The sequence below is a fragment of the Dendronephthya gigantea genome, unplaced genomic scaffold (genome assembly GCF_004324835.1).
Source record: "Dendronephthya gigantea isolate DGI-Jeju-01 unplaced genomic scaffold, DenGig_1.0 000121F, whole genome shotgun sequence".
In the NCBI taxonomy this organism is placed as follows: domain Eukaryota; kingdom Metazoa; phylum Cnidaria; class Anthozoa; order Malacalcyonacea; family Nephtheidae; genus Dendronephthya; species Dendronephthya gigantea.
The window spans coordinates 100600-124070 of NW_021163131.1; the positions used below are offsets into that span (position 1 = coordinate 100600).

General features: G+C 35.2%; 1 protein-coding gene and 1 pseudogene across 1 annotated transcript; both read left to right on the forward strand.

Moving 5' to 3' along the window:
- The first annotated feature begins 413 nt into the window (after positions 1 to 413).
- LOC114535580 (adhesion G protein-coupled receptor L1-like) lies at positions 414 to 9870 on the forward strand. The gene is made up of 10 exons (XM_028556864.1): positions 414 to 422; positions 607 to 855; positions 1295 to 1705; positions 2005 to 2163; positions 2250 to 2474; positions 2565 to 2727; positions 2970 to 3106; positions 4434 to 4703; positions 9116 to 9200; positions 9471 to 9870. Exons 1-10 carry the CDS (start codon positions 414 to 416, stop codon positions 9506 to 9508), a joined length of 1746 nt encoding a protein of 581 aa, XP_028412665.1. The 3' UTR covers positions 9509 to 9870.
- A 1504-nt stretch (positions 9871 to 11374) lies between these two features.
- Positions 11375 to 20613, forward strand: LOC114535581 (annotated as a pseudogene).
- Positions 20614 to 23471: the final 2858 nt, after the last annotated feature.

Genomic DNA, 23471 nt, shown 5'->3' on the forward strand with positions numbered 1-23471 from the left:
TTTAAACCAGCAACACGATGAGATTGTTTAATAGAGTCTGCAGCACTAATTCATTCGCAGGTTAACAGGATAGACGCACGGTATATGACCTTAAAGAAAATCTTAAGGAATTTGATCAGTCACCGCTTGTTTATATTTTGGCAGCCAATCACATTTTAGCACGTGTCTTAAGCTAGCTAATAGCATTTCGCCTATCATATAGATCATGTACGCGTGATATCTGCATCATTTCCACTTCGATTTTACAATTTTCCAAGTGCTGCAGAAACTATTTGCCTGTTTCATTTCGGAGCTTTTTCGCCACGCGGCTCGTGGCCACTTTGTTTTGATCTTATCACAAACGACGTCATACCGTATATCTATATAACTTAACAAACAACAGTTCAAATCAATGTTATCTATTTGTTATTAAGATGTATGATGTATAAAACAAAACTTCAATCGCCAGATTTAAAATTTCCTTATTTTGTTCCGAAACAAAAAAATAAACTTGACTAGTCGTTATTTCTTTAGCAGCATTAAAAATGCATTTTGTAAACGAAAATTTTGCTATTTAAAGCAGAAATTTTGCTCACGAGTGCGCAATGGTCTTTTTTTAATTTCCAGGTGGATCGACTATTTGAAAAGAATATCACAACCCAAAGAAGCTGCGCGCCAATTATTATCGACGAATTATCAAAAATAACAGCTTATGAAGACCAAGAAGAAGTGTTAGACCAAGAAACTCTTACTGAAACAGTTGAAATCCTTCAAAAAATCGTCGACTTTAATATTTCTGATGACAGTATCAACATTATGGTTCCTGCAAATAATATACTGGATGTTAGATACGAAAAATCGTGGAGAAATATGACGGTATGGAATTAATATAGAACTAATTTTACCTTTAAATTGCGAATTATTTTTTGTCTAATGTTTTTTTCAATTGTGTCCATAATCCATACCCACCTTGTATCCTGTCACATCATTCTTCAACTGTTCGTGTTTAAATAGTATCGTTCTTTCATATCATTCGGAAATTTTAATCATGTGATATTACTAGGAACATATATCGCAGAGTCATACGCCCCGTTTACACTACATTCATTTTTTGGTACGACACGGTTGAAATCGGTACCCGTGCCAAATTTTATTAGGCCGCCCACGGATGAATCGGGCATGGTACCCATTTTAGCTGTGTCGTGCCGATAAATTGACTGTATTGTAACGAGGTTATAGACTTCTATAATCATCCTACATTCTATCCCACATCCTTATGATACCATGCATTTTAAACCTTTATTCTCTTTTATAGGACGGTAAAGAGGCCCGCAAACTGGTGGTAACTTTGCAAAAATATGGCGTTCAAAGCGGGAATATCCTAAAAAACAAAAATACCTCCCATATATTTCAAAATTTTTCCAACGTACAACTACGTGTTAATTACATGAATTCCTCAGAATTTCCACCTCAGGACCGACTTTTCAATTTCCCAAATGCATCTTTCAATATCTCACGAGATGCACTTCCTAAGAATTCAGGTGCTGTGGTTGTTGTCGTATGGTATAAGACACTAAATTCATTTTTGACGAAGAATATTTACGATGGTAATAATTATGCAATTAAGAGCAGGATAATCAGTGCAAGTGTTCGACCTGAGGCAACTAGGATTCCATTCAAAGAGCCGGTTCGCATCCATTGGAAAGAAAACGTATTTGTAATGAAGGTAGTGTGCCACCAGGGGGTGGTTAGTTAATCATATTCTGTGGCCGGTTGTGTCAAGCCCGCTTAGCTTAAACGGTGAATAAGTCAAAATTAAATAACATTCTTTTTGAATGCGTCAACCCGAATATTATGCACTGAATATGTAGTTGTAAACAGTATATTTGTATTAAGGTTAAAACAATTTTGTTTGCTTGTTCAAAAAATCTGACCATTTATCTCGGACAAAATGAATTGTTGTCATTATTGTAAATCTAGGATGATATAAACCATGAATCCCATCAATGGAATATTTTATCTTAGAACGACTCAAAGAGTTGCGTATATTGGAAACCTGAATTACACGATAACTTGTGGAAATCGGATGGATGTAAAAGAGTTGATTCATTAGATAACGACTTGATATGCGAATGTGACCATCTCACGGCCTTCGCCACCATGGACACTTGGGAAAGAGATTTGGTAACGATTTTAAGCAATAAATTTACTCCTATATTCAACAAAATTTTCTTAACCTTGAAATTTCTGGTACATTTTTTCTTCCATAGTTAAGTAAAGCTGAACAGGAAAGCTTGGAAATTATATCCACGATTGGTTGTTCCTTATCACTTGTTGGTGTAATTTTGACTGTATTGGCACACGCAGTGCTGTGGAAGAGACTTCATAAAATAGCCGACAGCAAAGTTCCCTCTAAAGTGTTGATGAATCTATGTGCCGCTATTGGAATGACGGATATCCTTGCTGTTCTTGCCGGACCTGCACGCAAAAATGAGGTTTACAATAAGCACTTTGCATCGCATTAATTCTATCATACCCACTAAAATTTAACTCATTCTCAACCTTTTTTTCTTTCTTTCCTTTAGTTATTTTGTATAACAGTTTCTATTTTGCTGTATCTCTCAGTACTAGCCCTATTTGGATGGATGCTATGCCAGGGAATTGTTATCTACCTTAAACTAACGCATGTTTACGGTAGTTTGAACTTGGGTGGAAGATATATGAAGACATTTTATGCAATAGGTTGGGGTAAGTAGCATAGCATATTCATTTGATATTAATACAACTACTGTCCATTCTTATCAATAAAGGGGATTAAGTATTTGGTAGGAAATTCTGTGAAACAAAACACGCAAACAGGCATTTAAAAGTTAAAACATTTTTATTTCTTATCATTCTAATACCTGTGGCTGAAACGGTAAACACAGCACGCATAGCTAAAGCTCAGATATGCTTAAAGAAATGTGATTGTTAGTTAATATCGTCCATAGGTTTTCCAGTTTTCATTGTGGCGCTGTTGGTTGGGTTGAATGATCGCATTGACTTTAAATCAAAACAAGGGTGTTGGTGCCGTGCTGGTGGAGTGTTATTCTGGACTTTTATTGCAACTATAGGAATAATACTTCTGGTAAGATCACGGTGTAAGATGTATGCACTATATATTTAAAAAATTTAGAAATATGTGATAATCTGATGTCGATCACTTCTGATGTCGATCTTGGCAGATTAGAGCCGTTTCAGATGTCTAAAATTCATCTTCCCAATTTATCATTTGTTTACGATCTTGATCTGATTACGATCTTGGCAGATTAGAGCCGTTTTAGATGTCTGAAATTCAACTTCCCAATTTATCATTTGTTGGTAATATATAAGATTTTGGCAAACTCAGATTTGTTTTAGGTGTCTCAAATTCAGATATTGTCTAGTTTAGTTCAATACGTTGTTTTTGGATGAGTCCCTAAAAACTGTCTTCAAAAACGCCAATTTTATTTCATAAATTTAAATCTTTGAATTTTTTGGTAATAGTTTAAAAAGAATATAGAATAGTTTAAAAAGGCCCCACCGCTTTCTCCGCGTCCCTTCTTTAGCACTGAAGGCCGGCGCACTAGAGCTATGTGCTTAGCAAAAAGTCATTCGTGGCATTTGGCGTAAGCATGTTGCTCTCGTGTGCGGGCGACTTTTCGGGCGAGTTTGGTCATTCGTGCCACTTACGGCAAATATCGATTGTCGACTGCTTATGGATTGTCTTGACAGAGCATGCGTAATACGAAAGTAAACATCGAAGTTAGCGGTGCAAACAAAGCAAGACGAATTGGTGGCTAAGGCCACATTAGAAGACATACTGGTCGATCTTTGGCCAAAATACAGGTGTTTATACGATGTGAATTCTACAGATTTTAGAAACAGAGAGAAAAGGGAATCCGCTATTGCAGAAATAACTAGTAAGCTTTCTCAAACAGGTAATATAATTAATAGCACTTGGATAACGGTGTTTAAAGCCGAAGTCTAGTCTAGTCCGACGCAACAGCAACAAAAATAACAAAACCTCTTCGTCTTCACTTCCATCCATAATTTTGTTTTTCCAATCTGTCCGTTATCTTGCATGTATACTTTCGTATATTGCGCAATGCTCTGTTAAGACGATCCATAAGCAGATAGCTTTCAGTTTGCTGCACACGGAAAGATTTCAGCACGCAAGGCAGAAATTATCAAACATGCTAGATATTTGCCGTAAGTGGCACGAATGACCAAAGTAGCCTGAAAAGTCGCCCGCACATGAGAGCAACTGGCTTACGCCAATTGCCACGAATGACTTTTTGCTAAGCACATAGCTCTAATGTGCGCCGGCCTTGAACGCCTTAGCTATAAATGGGGCATGACCCAAAAGGAAGTCAATATGGCATTTGTTTTTAAATACTTCTATTTTTAATTTGTCGCTAAAATTCTCGCTTTAGATCAACCTTTTTGTTTTTGTTCTTGCCTTACGAAAAGCTTTATCGACCAGCGAAGTAAGAACAACTCTTTCAGACCCTGACAACAAGCTAAGAAGGACAAGAAAGGGTCTGATAGGTTCAGGCACTCTTCTACCAGTTCTTGGATTGACGTGGGTGTTTGCTTTGCTGGTATTCAACCGAGATACAATTGCGTTTAAGTATTTATTCGCAATATTCAACTCGATACAAGGACTGATGATATTTGTTTTTTTTGTGCTTCTAAATAAAAAGGTATGTTTATACTATTTCTTTTTCCAAGCAAATTGTTTGAATAAGAAATTATTACAAATAAATATAAGTCGACATCGAAAAATAATTTTTTTAGAAATAAGTGGCGAGGGCTGCCCGGCATGGTGTGCTATATGACACCGCGGAAATTGATAAAATTAAAAAATACTTAGCCGCAATTCTCAATACTTAGGCTTCAAACTTGATGAGAAAAACATTTATAGATTATCAACAAAATATGTCTTGCACAAAAGATTTAAAGCTTCAGTGCACACGGCAAAAACGAATCATCTGAATTAATAACCTTGTGTATGAATTTCTTAAGAAATTGAATTTTCTTGTTTTAAGAAAATATTTACTTGTTTCAAGAAATAATTTTCTTATTTTGAGAAAATATTTTCTTAAGATTTTTTTCTTCTTAATTTGAGAAAACATTTTCTTGAAATAAGAAAATTATTTCTCGAGAAAATATCAGAGATATCACTTTCTTATCATAAGAAAATGTTTTTCTTAAAATGAGAAAGTGTTTTCTTATTAAGAAAATATTGAGATATCAATTTCTTGTTATAAGAAATATGTATTCTTAAGAAAATGCTCTTCGCATTAAATTTGAAGAATTTCAGCTGAGAGTAAACTTCAAAATTACTTGTGTTTCAAATGTTCCTTATTGTTGAAGTTTGTTGACTTTGTCAACAATGACTAGGAAGTCATTGTTGACTTCCTAGTCAACAATGAAGCTTTTCTTACTTGCACTTTACAAGGATGGCGTGACATATTCGGTCAAGAACTGTTAAAATAGAACAAAGTCATAATATAATGTTTGCAAAATACTGTTTTCATTTACAGAAATCCAGCGTGAGATAATTCAAAGCATTCAAAGGTTTAATACTGATAATTGTATAGTCCAGCCTGACGCAGAGCCTGATTATTCCATTTATCCCATCATGCCTTTCGAGCGTAGACCACGAGGGAAATTTGAATACTTAACGAAACAACCTATAACGCTATTAACGCATATTAAAGAAATATTGTTTTTTATGCCGGATATGGCATTTGAATCTTGTTATTAACTTTATATATTACCGATAAAGATTTGGACGTTTAGGATGTGAGAAAATATACACTATATCGGCGCAAATTTGTGGTATTTCATAAGGTGAGTTGATGTTTCATGATGTCATATGCCAACATGCTGATCGAGTGTGTTATTATATACAACGTTTAAGCCTTTATTTGTTAGCCTTCGTTAGCCTTTATTCCACCCTATTTTAGATCAAGAATTGTATTTAGGTCTTTTTTCATCGTTCAATGATTTGCGCTATGATTTTCCATGTTATTGGCTATAGCAGGGATAGCTAAACAATACCTTAGAATTCCTCAGCAATTATGGCCTAGAATACCTCAGAGGAGGAACATAGAATAGTCCAATGTTGTGATATATATATATATATATATATATAAATATATATAACTAAGGAGCAGCATATGGCAGTGTTTCTAATGTCTTTGTTTGAAATGTAGGATTAGAGTTGAGTTGTATTTTCAGATTGATACTAAATCCAGAGGGGTTATTAAATGTAACAGTGCTTCTCCACAGTAGAGTTGCGACTGTTCCAAAGGGTATAAATTGTGCATCAGAGTCTGCCTATATCATACATATTTTGTTAGGGACAATTTTTGGATTTAACACCATTTGATTTCATTGGATAAGGCCTCTATCTATATATTGTTTGAACTAATTACATGCAGTTTCATGGTGAATTAATTGGAATTTAAACTATCATAGGGAGGTAGAAAAGCAGTGTAGAATGGGTGTGTTTGATAATGGTCTTAAAGTAGTTTTCTTAAAGATGCAGGTATTGCTTGCAAGCGATAGCTAAAGAATAGCTTAAAATTCCCCAGAGTAGTTAAATTATCATTTACCAGTATTTTTTGTTTGATGTACTCAATTCCTAACATGATTGCAAAGTTTTATTTTAAGTTAAGTGTGAACTTAGGATTTACTTCACACCAATTTTTAAATTATTTACTCTCAAATTTTTCTGATGATGTCTCATCTGATCTTAAGCACCACAAAAATCCTTTTGCAATAATTGATCTGTACTGCAATAAGTGATATTTAAAAACATGTCATATAAACACTGGACAAATACAAAACCTTCAAAGCCGTGGTGCAATATTATATATAATCATTTCTCTGTATTTCTAAATAATCATGTAGGGCCTATAATTCTCATGTATTAATGTCTGCTGTGTATTCTATATTATGACTCATGAATATTTTAGTAAATTTACATTACATTCTTACTTATAACAAAATATCATGTCAGAGTTTCTATGAATATAGAATTATATATGAAAAGCATTGGGTGTCCTTTGTTTATGAAGAGAATGTTAATGCATGATTGCTTGCATTTTATAAATAATAAATCCACAGTTGATCGTACTTATTTTAAGAAAATTGATATGCATGATGAAAAAAGAATCATAGAAATCCAAGAAAAAATTTCTTGTTTTTTCCTCAAAGTGAGAAAAAATTTTAAGAAAAAGTTTCTCAAAAAAAATTTTCTTGGGAGATCTTAAGAAAAAATTTCTTCCCAAGTATTTCTTAAGAACATTTTTCTAGATTTAAGAAAAAAATTCTAAAGAAAAAATATCTTAAGAAATTTCATTAGAAAATATTTCTTACCATTCTCCCAAGATTTTTTTTCTCAAAATAAGAAAAAAAATCTTAATATAAGTTTTTTTTTCTTAAATTAAGAAATTGATTTTTTGCTGTGTATACTTTAAGCCTAAAAATGGCCACTTCACAGCTGTTAGATGTGCATGATGAGCTGTCAAAAAATTGTAGAATGCGTATTCGGAAGAAAAACCGAACTTTTTGAAGTTATTCAATAGTTTTCTCTTTGATAGTGACTCAGCAATGCACAATGTGAACCAGTATTCGGATTTTCATACTTAAAACTTCATAAACACCAATTTCTGCGGTGTTGTGCTATATAAGTTTCATTTCATGACATAATGGTTGCTATCAAACACATGCATAGAATGAATATAAAATCATCGCATATATATATATATTAATATATATATATATATATATATATATATATATATATATATATATATATATATATATATATATATATATATATATATATACGAAGGCCCTCAGGTCGAAACGTCGAGAAGTGTTTTGTCTATTTTAGGCAGTTGTTATACGACATTTGATGCTAAATCGCAAGCATATGGCCGTACATTTACCGGTTTGCAATTATACGCCTATCGACCAGCTGGTTCTTTCACTCTTATTTCCTCCAAGGGCCATATTTCCATCTTTCACATTTTGCTCATTGCTCAACGCTATGCTGTTTGTTCGCACTTTTGTGGCGGCGTACTTGATGCCATAAATTCAAAAATTACCGATTGCCATTGTTTAAAAACCGACCACCATCAACTCCGCATTTTATAACCGACCATTTTGCAAAGAAACGTGGGGTATCACCTCCCCCATCCCCGCTCCATACGCCCCTGCGCATGATGATTGTACGACAACGTAACTGAAAGTAAAACTTAAATGTTGTTCCAATTTTAAGTCGTGTGTCGTGTAATTGTTCGACTTGTGATTAAACTGCTAGATTGCGTTCGGTGGGGCGCAAGGGAGTTGTGAATGACTAGAGTAAGACTTAAGCAGTGTTTACACTAGAGACCTATACCTGACCTAAGACCTAACTTAAGCAGTTAGTCCTGTAGTGTAAACGCACTAGGACTGACTTAAGACACACCTAGGACCGACCTAAGACCATGATTTCAGGCCAAGCATTAGAGGTGGCCTGAAAACATGGCATTAAATAAGTCCTAGGTAAGCCTCGGGTCAGTCTTGCGGTGTAAACACATTTTCATTAACCCAAGTGTGATCGAAGCTAATTTCCATGACAACAAACGTAAATTCGAGTCTTTGATGTCAGCATTTAGCGGTCTTGAAATTTTAGCGCGATTTTGAAAAAATTAGGGGGAAATTCAGAGTTGATAATTAGCTACATTCCGAATTTCGGAACTTGCGGATAAGTTATATCATATATTTTTTTAATTTTGCATGAAATCGTTGTTTGCCAGTGATCCCAGTAATCACTACGTCGTATTCTTTTACGAGGCTTTGTAGTTTGTACGAAATAAACAAACAAAGAACTGCAAGCATATTTTAATACTCTTCTCAAAGTACTTTATGTTGCGTGTATGTATATAAGTCCCGTTAGGTAACTGGTGTAAACACATCCTGTAAAACTTGGTTAGGTACTTCTCAGGTACGGGTAAATGTCAGGTAAATGTCAGCCCCTTCGTGTAAACACGGCTTTAGTGTGTATCGTCGGCTATGTACAACTTTCAAGTAACCTCAGTATATATTTGTGATATAGTTCCATGAAGCTTTCTCAAAGGAAAAGAAAATCCGTGACGAAAGACGACGAATTAATCTTGCTATGGACAAGAAAGATATCCGCAGTAAGTATAAACTTGTCCTAAAAGAGACATCGCTAACGAAAAAATATTTCCATGCTTTCGTAAAAAAATTACCTTATTTGACCAATTGAAAAAAAATTAAATATTTTGTCTCAGGAAATGCAACTGACAGACAAAATCAAGACAATTTTCTACCACTCGAAAATTCGTCTCGAAAAATATTCCCATGCATGCAGCTAGTACGATTCAAGGTTTTGAAAGCTATTTAATGAGCTCTTATACGTTCATTTTTTAATTTCCTTGCATATGTAGACCGTGCATTGATAACCAGTGCAAGCAGCGTTGGATAATCCAAGATACCTGTTGAACGTGTATTTTAAGAAGAATTTTCGTCGGATGTAATATTTAGAAGGCACTGTTTATTGGACGGAATCCATCTGGAAGTAAATGAAAAGCAGACTACGTCTAAACATGCAAAGTTAAATTAATTAAGCATATATAAACCGCGACTGAATGTCTGAAACTGCTACTGACTGACATGACCCAGGGATTAAAATATCAGATTTGGCGGGACATGCTCCAACATGTTTAATAGCATGTTTTTCAAACAATTTCTGGGTTTAGATCACGTGCACTTTTATATATAGGCAACAATAGTTTGTTTTTACGTTTTTAAAAGTAGCACTCTCTCCATGCACTTATTTATTGTCGTTGCACTGCATATAAAAATATTGCATTAATTCATCATCTTTTTTTACATTTCCGACTAGCCCAATATTATTTTTCCTATAAATTCATCGGCTATTTTCGTCTCACTTTTTTGGTCGCCCTGGCTGAAATTAGCTATTTAACGGCGAGTAAGAACATTCTGCCCAATCCCCTGATTTAAATCCGGTCAAATTGATCTCTGTAATATGTACTAGAAATACATGCATGAAACAACCCCTCGCTATTTCAAACCAAGTACACAATTTCCTGAGTTAACCTGACCTAAACTTATATTATGAAATGACACAAAACTCAAATCAGTCTTATTATATTTTACCGAGTATAAATTATTATAGCTAATGTTTCCATCATTCAATACAAAAATAATCATAAAGCTAGTGTAAACATTGCCCGTTCAATTTTGCTGCATTATACCATGCCAGAAATTAAATAACGGTTTAAAATCGAAGTTTCAAACGATTAAAACAGTACAAAATCTTCACAGACAAAGAAAAAACTTCAAATGTTATTTTATTCTGTAACTGCAGTCGACGCCGGCGGCTAAAAGTTTCAGTATACTTTACAAATATAGTGTGTATTTTTTATACCAAAATTCAAATTACACTTTCGAAAACACTTTTTAAAGTTAAAGCAAAGGTGTAATAGCCCTTCACAGGTTTATGCGTTTGCATAAAAAACTGAAAATTTAACAAATAAACAGCATACAAAGCTGAAAAGTATACAAATACGACTCATTCTTACCGCGAAACAAATACGAAATAAACAAAGTAAACACGTACCCTTTGTCTTTGAAAACATTTATAAGCTTGCAGATTATGAATTATTCCTCTTACACGGCTTTGTATTGACCGTATCCACGTTCATCTTTGCTAACTGTCATGCTTCATATATCTTGTTTCTTCTCGTTTTACTTTCTTTGCACAAAGTTTATGAAACGCTTTTACAAAAATGTTTACGAAATGACAGTTAAATTGCTGACGTTCTGATTGAAATACAAACTTTCTGTCTTAGTTAATCAGAACGTTCGTTGATTACCAGACGTTACTTGCGCATGCGCATAACTTACAAAACCACCCAACGTCGACCGTCCATGACATAGAATTTGGACAACTTTGGCCTATGTTCTAGCTTTCGCCTATGTTCTACTGGGTTCCGGGTGTAATTCCTAATCTCCGAGCGGAATTAGTACCCTCGCAGGCGCTCCGCGTCCAAAGACTTGTCGCGCCGCGACAAGTTAAGCCTAGCGCACACTGGTGCACTTAGCACGCACACACGTCACTCGTGACGATTGTCACCTGCACATATTCCTCGTCTGCGGAGACCAAATTGAGATATTCTGTCATTCGTGTCGTAATATCCAATTTTCAAACATGTTTGATATTTTCTATCACGCGTGACAAATGCGCCAAGTGTGCGCTGAACAAATGTGATTAAAACATGCAGCAAGGAATATGCAAATGTAAAATACAATAAATAACCTTAAAAGTATGAAGGAACAACGCCGTGAACTGGTTGCAGAAGCCATTTTAGAAGACAAACTGGTAGACATATATCCCGAATATCCGTGTATTTACAATGTACGTTCGCGAGATCTCAAAAACAGAGATCTACTTAATAATTTCTTCGTCTTCAGACAAATAATAGTCATTTTCATACTCCATGTTTAGTTTGTTTATTGTATATTTCACATTTACATATTCCTTGCTCCATGTTTTAATCGCATTTGTTCAGCGCACACTTGGCGCATTTGTCACGCGTGATAGAAAATATCAAACATGTTTGATAATTGGATATTACGACACGAATGACAGAATATCTCAATTTGGTCCCCGCAGACGAGGAATATGTGCAGGTGACAATCGTCACGAGTGACATGTGTGCGTGTTAGGTGCACCAGTGTGCGCTAGGCTTTAAAATAGGGTTTTTTTTTAGACTTATTAGACTTCTATCGAAGTTAATGAATACTAATTAGTTTCATCACAATTGGTATTCAAATAATCGATCAGATCATTATTGGGGTAAAGAATACAATGCATGAGATGGTAATACGGAGCTTTCATTGGATAGCAAACTCGTTGTTAAGGATCGCAAACTCACTCGTTCGCTACGCTCACTCGTTCGTTTTTCCATCCTTCACAACTCGTGCATAAAAATCGTACATACCTGCCAACCGTGAAGTAAACTATATTTTAAGTAGATACTTATACACTGCTGCAATGTTAACAATTTGACTTAACTTGGTGGCTAAATACAACCGAATAACCGAAATAAGTATTCGATTTGGATAATGGCTATACCGCGATCCAGGTAAATTGTGTGATATTTTGCTTTTTATTTTGCCGTGAACAATCAAACGACACCGCAGTCTCCTCTAATAACTGTGTTATTTACCTAAATTTGGGCAACTAACGTTCTTCACTGATTGTGAGATCGCAGTTATTTATCACTTATACAAAATAAGATGTATTTCTTCCACGAGGATACGGTGTTATGCGCGCTGCATGGTGCCCGTTACCTTTCTGATGTCTTTCAAGGTGGTGCTCATTACTTTTCTGACACCGACACCTATCATGACGCTTTCAAATGAAATTGGGTACGGTATTCAACAAGGGCACTGCGCTCAGTATGTTTTATGAGCCAGTTTTGACTTTGCGCCCCGGTGCCGGGCACTCCAATTGTGTACAGGGTGTCCCAAAAAAAAGCAACCACTTAAATATGCATGACATTAATACAGCTCTAAAGCGCAATAGATAAGCACATCTGGGAATTGAAAATGGCTCTTAATCCCTCATTTACAATGCTAAAAGCTAAAAGTCATTTTAGCTGAACTATGGTGCAAACCCGAACAATATTAATATTCTTGCATGTTTAAGTGGTTGCGTTTTTTCTTGAGACACCCTGTATAGGTAGTGAGAAGATATAAACCTCATTAAGTTTCATCATCTCACTATCTATATTGTTTGAATTGCATTCGACGGGACCAAAATAAGTCGTTTAAACTAGGCCTGAACTCTGTTTTGAACAATCCTAACGAAACAGGAAACTCGCTATATTTTACAATGTAAGAAAGCGTATACAGAAGGTAATCAGAAGGGTTCAAACCCTACCTACGACTTTGAGGTAATTAGGTGAGTAATTAACTGATCCTGGTAGTCCTGCAGTCATCCTAACAATAGCATGACATTGTGCTTGTTTTGTTTGAAGGAGTCTTATTTCAATACCTCACCGTCCCTAAGCAATCATATTAGCCCCGTTTACACTACACTCGATTTATCGGCACGGCACGGCTAAAATGAGCACCCGTGCCCATTTCATTCGTGCCCGGCCTTTGTTTTGGTAGCCTGAACACTATTAAAATTGGGCACGGGTACCTATTTTAGCCGTGCCGTGCCGATAAATTGAGTGTAGTGTAAACGGGGCTATTGTTAGATATTTATGTAAAATATTCTTCTGAAATTGACAAATAAGCAAGATTGAGGAATTTGAATTTAAAATCAGGCCGTTTAGTTTATTCTAACGAAAACTTAATCCAGCACTAACCAATATGTAACTCCCATGCACTTAGGCAATGGCTACAACGATAAACGAAATTTCCTTGGCTTACAAGTTTGGATTTTGGTTCGGAGATCGAAGTTCATGCTTTTGTGGTTAGGAGTGAAAGGTGAGTTCATCGCGACATACTAAAATGTAGACTAAAAAGTTGTTAAAGTCATCTTTCAGTGCACGACTTAAAGGAAACGGGAAATATTTAATCGTATTTAACTCGTATAGTTGCCACAGTAAGTAGCAACATAACAGAGGGACGATTTAATCATTTCAAGTCAATCAACTGATGCGGGCCGATCGGTCCAAATCGGTTACAAGCCATGCATAAATCACTTCAATTTATGTTAGACAAGAACCCGACTTCGCGTTAACTTTGACTCGTTGGCTCATTGACGCTGTAGCGCTGTTTCTGAGGGTAATATACTTTTTGTCTGACATGTGGAATAAACATTTTAATCGTTAATCCTCAAGATTATTTTCGTTCGCTAAGTGCCATGCAGTAATAAAACAATTCAATGTCCACCGGCGTTTCACCAACGGCACCTGCCGGACTGATTTTTATGAATTTTTCAGTTTTCCAAAAGCTGCTAACTTTGAAATTGTTGTGATATACTTTGTAATTACTAATGATAGGGCATTTTGACTGGTCCATATATACCCAAATATAACATGCCGACTTTTCTTTTGCGGTAAGGGCCTGCCTATTTATAAGACGGAGCCAGGACAACAGACAGTAGATTTTTGCAATTTTTGAGGCCAAACAACATCCCACTGTTCTTTGTTTTCTTTGTCTTGTCCTTTTTTTTTTACTCGCCCTCCCCCTACTAAGAAAAATTTTCATATTAAACAATTCCCAATATCTTACTGGACACAATGTGTACATAATATCCATCAGTTTAATAGGATACAACGTTCGGAACAGGTGAATAATTATTATAAATTCCGCTGGAAAGGTGGGATAATTTGATCTTCCGAAGTCGTAAAACACATCCTACCGTTGAATAAAGCATGGCTTTCTTCATGCTTGGCTTTTCTTGATGTATGATGGTTCCGGTAAAATATTTACATGCGTTTCAAAATGCTTAGAATCTTCTTCGACATGCTGAAAACAATAGTTAAAGATTCTTTTCGCCACACAAAAAAATTAAGAATGATACAACGCCATCAATGAAATGCATGGGACAGCGAAAAACAAATATAGCCAGGATAAAATGAAGTTTCGGTCCAAACTTTTTATATCCTCAATATGATAAATTCTCTAATACTTTTTTTTGGATTTGAAAAATTCCTTCTATTAGTTAGTTGGTATCGTGAAAAAATTGGAAAGTATTCTTTCCCAAAAACAATAATTATAAATTTCGCTTAAAAGGCGGGATCACTTAACTTAAATTCCGAAGTCGTAAAACACATCCTGCGGTTGATTAAACCATGGCTTTCTTCATGCTTGGATTTTGTGATGTATGACGGTTCCGGTAAAATATTTTGGTGCTTTTCAAAATGCTCATAATCGTCTTTGATATGCTGAAAAAATAGTTAAAATTTCTTTTCGCAACAGCAGAAAATTCAGGATAGTACAACACCATAAATGAAATTCATGAGACAGCGAACAGCCATGCTTGCCTGGAAGAAAAGGATTTTCAGTCGAAACTTTTGATGTCCCCAATATGAGGGATTCTCTAATACATTTTTTGTATTAAAAAATTCCTTCTATTAGTTAATCGATATCGTTAAAAAAATTTGCGACTTCGGAAGATCAAATAATTTCGCCTTTAACGAGAAATTTATTTTTTATTATTTAATTTAAAATTTTTATTAAAACACATCGTGGGGTTGATTACAGCATGGCTTTCTTCATGCTTGGATTTTCGTGATGTATGAAGGTCCCGGTAAAATATTTTGAGGCGTTTTAAAATGTTTATAATCGTCCTCGATTTGCTAAAAAAAATAGTTAAAAATAGTTCTTTTCGCAACATTAGAATATTCAGGATGATACAACACCATAAATGAAATGCATGGGAGAGCGAAAAACCATTATTGCCAGGATGAAAAAGAATTTCTGTCTGAATATAAGAGATTCGCGAATATTTTTTTAGGATTTGAAAATACCTTCCATCAGTTAATCCATATCGTGAAAAAATTGGAAAAATTCTTTCCACAAAAAAAAATTATAAATTCCGCTTGAAAGGCGGGACTATTTGATCTTCCGAAGTCGTAAGACACATCCTGCCGTTGATTAAAGCATGGCTTTCCTCATGCCTAGGTTTTCGTGACGTATGAGGTTTCCGGTAAAATATTTTGATGCGTTTGAAAATGCTTATAATCTTCTTCGATATACTCAAAACAATAGTTACAGATTCTTGGCGCAACATAAAAAAATTCAGGTTGATACAACACCATCAATAAAATACATAGGACAGCGAAAAACAATTATTGTCAGGATGAAATGAAGTTTCAGTCCAAACTTTTGATGTCCCTAAAATGAGAGATTCTCTAATACTTTTTTTGGATTTGAAAATTTCTACCATCAATTAATCGGTATCGTGAAAAAATTCTAAAATATTTTCTCCCCAAAAATAATAATTATAAATTCCGCTTGAAAGGCGAGACTATGTGATCTTTGGAAGTCGTAAAACACATTCTGCCATTGATTAAAGCATGGCTATCTTCATGCTTGGATTATCGTAATGTATGAGGGTTCCGGTAAAATATTTTCATGCGTCTCAAAACGCCTGTTTATAATCATTTTCGATATGCTGAAAAAAATAGTTAAAGATTCTTTTCGCAACACAAAAAATACAGGATGACACAACACCGTAAATGAAATGCATGGGACAGCGAGCAACCATTATTGCCAGGATAAAATGAAGTTTCAGTCCAAACAATTTACGTCCCAAATAGAAGAGATTCTCTAATACTTTTTTGGATTTGAAAATTACTTCCATCAGTTAATCGGGATCATGAAAAAAATGGAAAATATTCTCTCCCAAAAAATAATAATTATGAATTCCACTTGAAAGGCCGGACTATTTTGATCTTTCGAAGTCGTAAAAGACATTCTGCAGTTGAGTAGAGCATGGCTATCTTCATGCTTGGATTATCGTGATGTATGAGGGTTCCGGTAAAATATTTTCATGCGTTTCAAAGTTCTTATAATCCTCTTCGATATGCTGAAGAAAAAAATTAAAGATTTTTTTCGCAACACTAGCTAGAAAATTCAGGATGATACAACACCATAAATAAAATGCCTGGGACAGCTAACAACCATTATTGCCATGATCAAATGACGTTTCAATCCAAACTTTTTATATCCCCAATATAAGGGATTCGCTAATACTTTTTAAATTTGAAATACCTGGTACAGTTAGCCCATATCGTTCAAAAATCAGGAAATATTCATTCTCCAAAAACAATAATTATAAATTCCCCTTGAAAGGCGGGACTATTTGATCTTTCGAAGTCGTAAAACACATTTTGCCGTTGATTAAAGCATGGCTATCTTCATGCTTGGATTATCGTGATGTATGAGGGTTCCGGTAAAATATTCTCATGCGTTTCAAAATGCTTACAAACCTCTTCGATATCCTGAAAAAAATAGTTACAGATTCTTTTCGCAACACTAGAAAATTCAGGATGATACAACACCATAAATGAAAATCATCTGACAGCGAACAAGCATGATTGTCAGGATCAAATGAAGTTTCAGTCCAAATTTTTATATCTCTAATATGAGAGATTCTCTAATACTTTTTTTGGATTTGAAAATTCTTTCCATTAGTTAATCGGTATCGTGAAAATATTCTTTCCCCAAAAACAATAATTATAAATTCCGCTTAAAAGGCGGGACTATTTGATCTTTCGAAGTCATGAAACACATCCTGGAGGTGATTAAAGCATGGTTTTCTTCATGCTTGGATTATCGTGATGTATGAGGGTTCCGGTTAAATATTTGGAGTCGTTTCAAAATGCTTATAATTCTCTTCGATATTCTTAAAAAAAGAGGTAAAGGCTTTTCGCCACACAAGAAATTTCAGGATGATACCACACCATATCATGGCAATCTACGAGATTTGCTAATATTTTTTTAATTTGAAAATACCGTGCTTCAGGCGGTCCATATCTTGAAAAAATTGGAAAATATTTCTTCCTCAAAAAAAATGAATTCCGCTTGAAAGGCGGGACTATTTGATCTTCGGAAGTCGTAAAACACATCGTGGCGTTGATTAAAGCATGGCTTTCTTCATGCTTAAATGAGTTTTCGTGATGTATGACAGTTCCGGTAAAATATTTTGATACGTTTCAAAATACTTATAATCGTCTTCAATATGCTGAAAAAAAAGTTAAAGATTCTTTTCGTAAAACTACAAAGTTCAGGATGATACAACACCATAAATGAAATGCATGGAACAGCGAACAACCATTATTACCAAGATGAAATGGAGTTTCAGTCCAAACTTTTTATGTCCTCAATGTAAGAGATTCGCACGCTAATACTTTTTTGGAATTGAATATACCTTGTATATGTTAGTCCATATCGTGAAAAAATTGGAAAATATTATTTCCTCAAATATAATAAGTTCCGCTTGAGAGGCGGGACTATTTGATATTCCGAAGTCTTAAAACACATCGTGGCGTTGATTAAAGCTTTCTTCATGCTCGGCTTTTTGTGAATCTTTGTAGGCTTTAAATATCTCAATCTCAATCTTCGCAATTTCTTTAAGGGACATCAGCGAAAAAGTTATTAAAGGGTGGCCTCAAGTTAACTGTGGTTTGTACTGTGGTACTCATTGTACTGTGGTTTTAATTTAATCGAAACAATGCCAAATTTCAGCCAGAAATTTCAGCGAGATCACTAAAATATGTTTCAGCCCTCGAAAATAACGGTTGTGCCGGGTGAAGTACTTATGATATAGCTTGCAAAATTGATTCTTTTAAATAACGTACTCAGTCAATTTGGCCAAAAATAAGGTGGCGGGAGGGGGTGCTCTTAAATAATTATTGGGTAACAGAACCAAGATTCATTCATGTACCGTGAGCAACAAGGGGTTAAATCTGTCTTGCTGGATGATGATAACTGTGACTGTTTATCAACATTAAGTTTGGGACATGGAATGTGTGGTACAGGATTCAGTACTTCTTATGCACCAGTAGGAAGGTTTGTTTTATCTTTTATTATGTTAATGTGTTTTAATCTTTTTTATTATAATATAAACAGAATCATATTTTTCAATCATCAATTTGTGGTAAAATATTTCAAGATAAATTATATTCCTCATTTTGAGTATAATTCGCTACATTGCGTGTGTTTCATGCTTAATATTCTGCAAACTCGAGTCGTATATCCGCTAATAGCCGCGAGTTAGGAATTAGTCTTCAGTATATGACAAGAGTAAGCAGAATAACTGTCTTATTATATACACGAGCGCTGGATTGAGTCATCTCCCTCCTGGTTTTTGATAGAAAATACTTTTGGTTTTCGGCGAATAATTTTTTCCTAATTTTTCGTATTTAAAATAATAAGTTAAAATTGTTTCTTCGTTTCCTGGCTTTCCCGGTTTCACAAATTAAGCGAAGAAAACAAGGTGTACGAGCCTTGTCACGATGAAAGAAGAACGAAGAAAACAAGGTGTACGAGCCTTGACGAAGAAAACAAGGTGTACGAGCCTTTCTCACGATGACGAATATGCTGACATTTTTTGGGCTACTTTTTTCAAAAACCGTGAGCGTAAGACTTGGTAACGGCGACTGTCCTTAATTTAGGCTGAATTTATTCTTCAAATGGTCTGTTTATTCTAAAAAAATTGCTTTTGATGTTTAAACATAATTTTTAAATTGATTTCAGGAAATTGAAAGCACCCCAAAACGTCACCATGAGAAAGGCCAATTGAAACATAAATTTCTGCATAGTCTACTACTGTCTACAAACTACGTCATTTATTCTTCATTTATTTTTAAATTCACTTTAAATTGTTATAGCCCATGTGTGACTGTCTGCATGTGGACTTCTTTAACCTGTTTTTAGGTGAAAATTAAGTTTCATTGGTGATTAATCTTATTATTATCTCAGCGTGAATTATTTTTAAGATAACTTAAAAGATCAGTCTACTGAAGCCAAAATGAACTCCCAAATCCAAACTACCTTGCAAAAATTAGATGACCATGTATAGCCTCAACATTAAGCCCAGAGGGGCGCATACTCACCCGTGTGCAGTGGCGTAGCCAGCCCTACGATTTAGTCATGCTACGCAAATTTTATGTTATTATCATTATTCATTTCTTTAGAAATTCATTGTTTTCACAGTCAATGAACACCAAAATATTAGCATAGCATGACTAAATGTCGGGCTAACTACGCCACTGCCCGTGTGTCCGAAGACCACCTACCCGGGCCTAAAAGTAACGCTGTGGATAAGAAAGATATACTGTACTTGCCTTTTATTAATGTTTTAACGGATTTTTACAGGTAGGGTGTTGATGACTTGTATGATCATTATTGCAACCCACCTCGTCCTCCGTAGCCCTGGTACTTTATTTTGCATCATCTCGTCCTATGACCCTATGTACGCACGGTGGAAACTGGCTCGCATTTTGGTGGTGGTCGTCAAATACCCAGTGGCCGGCAGTTTCGGATGAGAACGACGTCATCGGTCATGCCTACGGCAAATGTGGCCCACGTGATCACTATTGCTTTTGAAGGTTGCCATTGTGGGCCAAGGAAGATACGACTGAGCTTCTAGGAGTGGATTCCGTGGGAAATACGTACAAGTGGAAATTTGATTCAAAACATCCTACTGCACACGCGGTTTGGCAAGCCTTTCACGATCACATAACGACACCTGCTGGCAAGGTAGTGAACAACAAGCCGTGGAACCCTGTTGTCCTGTCAGGAACAGCGCCCAAAGCAGCCCAGGATTCTTTCGTGTATCGTGAACAAAATGGAGTAAAGTCTATCTTGCTTAACGATGATAATTGTGATTGCTTGACAAGTTTGAATATTGGTCATGGGATGTGTAACGAAGCACATTCCACCGATCTTGGCCCGGCAAATCAATACGGCGTCGATACATTGTATGATGGTGATTGTCAAGTACCTCGACCAAATGTAGGCTTGACACTTTATTTCCGTACGAATAAACAAATATTTTTAATGCTTTTTAAAGATTTTACCCTGATCTTATATTAGGATGATTCTTCTGTAGTTGATACATTCGTCAAAAAGCCATTCGTGGTGAAAAAGTAGAATTACCAATTGATTTGGGTGGTCTTCTAAACACTTTTTTTCAGTCTTGTATCTAAGACAAATTAAATATTATATAATAACGTTAAGAGTTCAAGCAATTTCAATCCAAGCCATGCATGATCTATAAAAGGACAGACGCCCGGAATTACGTCACAGATAATTTCATACACGAATTTGATCAGTCATCTCATGTTTTATTTTGTCAGCTAATCACATTTTAGCACGTGTCTTAATTAATTTCTTCAATTCTATAGATCATGTACGCGTGATATGGGCAAAATATCCCAAGTTTTGGGGGAAGCCTGTTCAATTCCGATATTTTTTGGTGCCCGGCGGCTCGTGCTCATTTATTTTGTTCTTATTACAAATTACGTCATATCCCGTAGCTATATCTATAACTGAACAGACAACGGTTCAATGTTATATCTATTTGTTAAATACACCAGATGAAGAAATCTGGTTCAGTCGGTGTTCTTTGTCATTGATCACTGTTTTAGATGCTGTGTCTTTTACTGATGAGCCAAACGATTCAATAGCAGCAGTCGATAAAGAGGCACGGAATATTCCACGCAGGAAGAATATTGGGTGCGTGATCGCTCTCTTCATGATATTGTTGATTCCGGTAAACGTTTGATTCTTTGTTGATGTCACGTTATTTTACGATGTCGATTCCGGTTGAATTAAATTAACGTTTTTAGCCACACTAGTCATTAATGCAAATAACATGCTCTAAAGTGAAGTCAAAGGACTGAAACTACAGTTTATTTATTGCATGTCTTTTCAAAAGAAACAAGGACATTACAAGGCTGTGCCACTCCTTGTTATAAGCGGAAGTGCTTCAGTAACCTTTTCAGGCAGGAATCTTAGTTTTTTGTGTCAACATCGTAGGCGGAGTTGAATAATAATTTCAGAAACAATAACAATTTGACTCCCACGTACACGTTCTGTCGATTTTGACGATACCTTATTGTCAAACACCTTACCTAGATGTATAGCTACATTCATAATTTCGTCGACACTTCCAGGGAATTTATGAATTGTGATAAAGTGAAAAAGTTCTTGCATGAAGTATACAATTTTTGATGTTTGCCTATTGTAAATTGATATTTAATAATAATTATACCATGGTCCATGGGCTTGTGTCGTAAATAAGTATATTAGCTAATACTATATATAAATATTATCAGCCATCAAGGTATATATATATATATATATATATATATATATATATATATATATATATATATATATATATATATATATATATGTTAATATATATATATTATATATATATATATATATACATATATATATATATATATATATATATATATATATATATATATATATATATATATATATACATACGAGCGAATGGTTTCATATCATTTCTCCTCACAAATTCTCATTGTATATTACAGACTGTATTTAGAATTCACCGAAATAATATGAACCGAAATATGGTTAGGCATCGTTAAACAGCTTGTTTACGTTGAATAGCTTTATTGTATAATAATATTATAATATTCATATGGACATTGATAATCGACCAAAGCTTTCAAGTTGATTTTCGTACCAAATTTACCATATCCTGCCCGATATATCGTAGCGGCACGCGGCGTATAATTAACATTCGTTCGAATCGAAAGCGACTTAAGCTAGGCCCAAACAGACAGGACGTGAAGCATCATCCGGGCATATAAATTAAATTCTGCATGGGAGCAAAATTTGGAATCACAGCAGTGAAAATGTATTATCGTTAAGAAATCTACAAGAATATTAGGATGGATTAACATTTTATTATACACCGCGTTATCAAATTGCGTCCTGTCTGTGTGGGCCTTTTTAAGAGGGTTACTGCTGACACGCCCCCGTCCACGTACACACAAACACACGCACTCATGGAGTTCCGCGTGCCATGATCAATTTATATTGTTTGTAAAATAATTTTAATTTTAGAGGTGTGACCAGACCAGACTAGTTCTTGTATAATTATGCGAGTGAGCAATCATTGCACTATACTCTACATGCAGTGCAGGAGTACAATAATCTTTGATTCCCAGTAAATTTTTGTAATTTGGAACAGGTAGTGTCCTAAAGGTCGTGTTCTCGACGCTGTTACATTCACATGCATACAATCGTAACAACTATACCAAACCATCGTAATTATCGCTACTCTGATTTTAATAAATAAATAAATATTCTTTTGGCGAATAGCTTCCGTCATCCCTATTAAGGGCACAAAGACTCGCAATAATATGCCATGCAGGCTTCCAAACAACGCCTTTGTCCATAACGATTGGAAGCCTGGCATATTAATGCGAGTCTTTGTACCCTTAATAGGGAAGACGGAAGCTATTTGCCAAAAGTATATTTACATCTGATTTATAGATGACGTCATTTTGAGAGTATATAAGGAAACGAGTTTCAACATCAGATCACCCCTGATGAAGATACTAGACCGGAGTGTCGAAACGTTGGGTCGTGAAAGTTAATCTTTGTGTGGTGATTACTTTCATTTATTAAAACCGATAGAGTGATAATTACGATAGATTATATACCTGGTCGCTGTGAACTCATTAACTTCAATTCGTTAACTATACCGAAGTTCAGTATCTTGCGTTCAGGTTGAGACCGTTGGAGTAGACAGCACAGCGACATCAAAGAAGGATCACATGACAAGAAAAATGCGTTTCAGAATAATTCTTTCCATCATACTTTTTCTTTCTTCTCGATGGTGGATTTGCCGAGCCCAAGGTAAATATTAAGGTATTTTCTATGGTTGTATGTAACACAGTTGT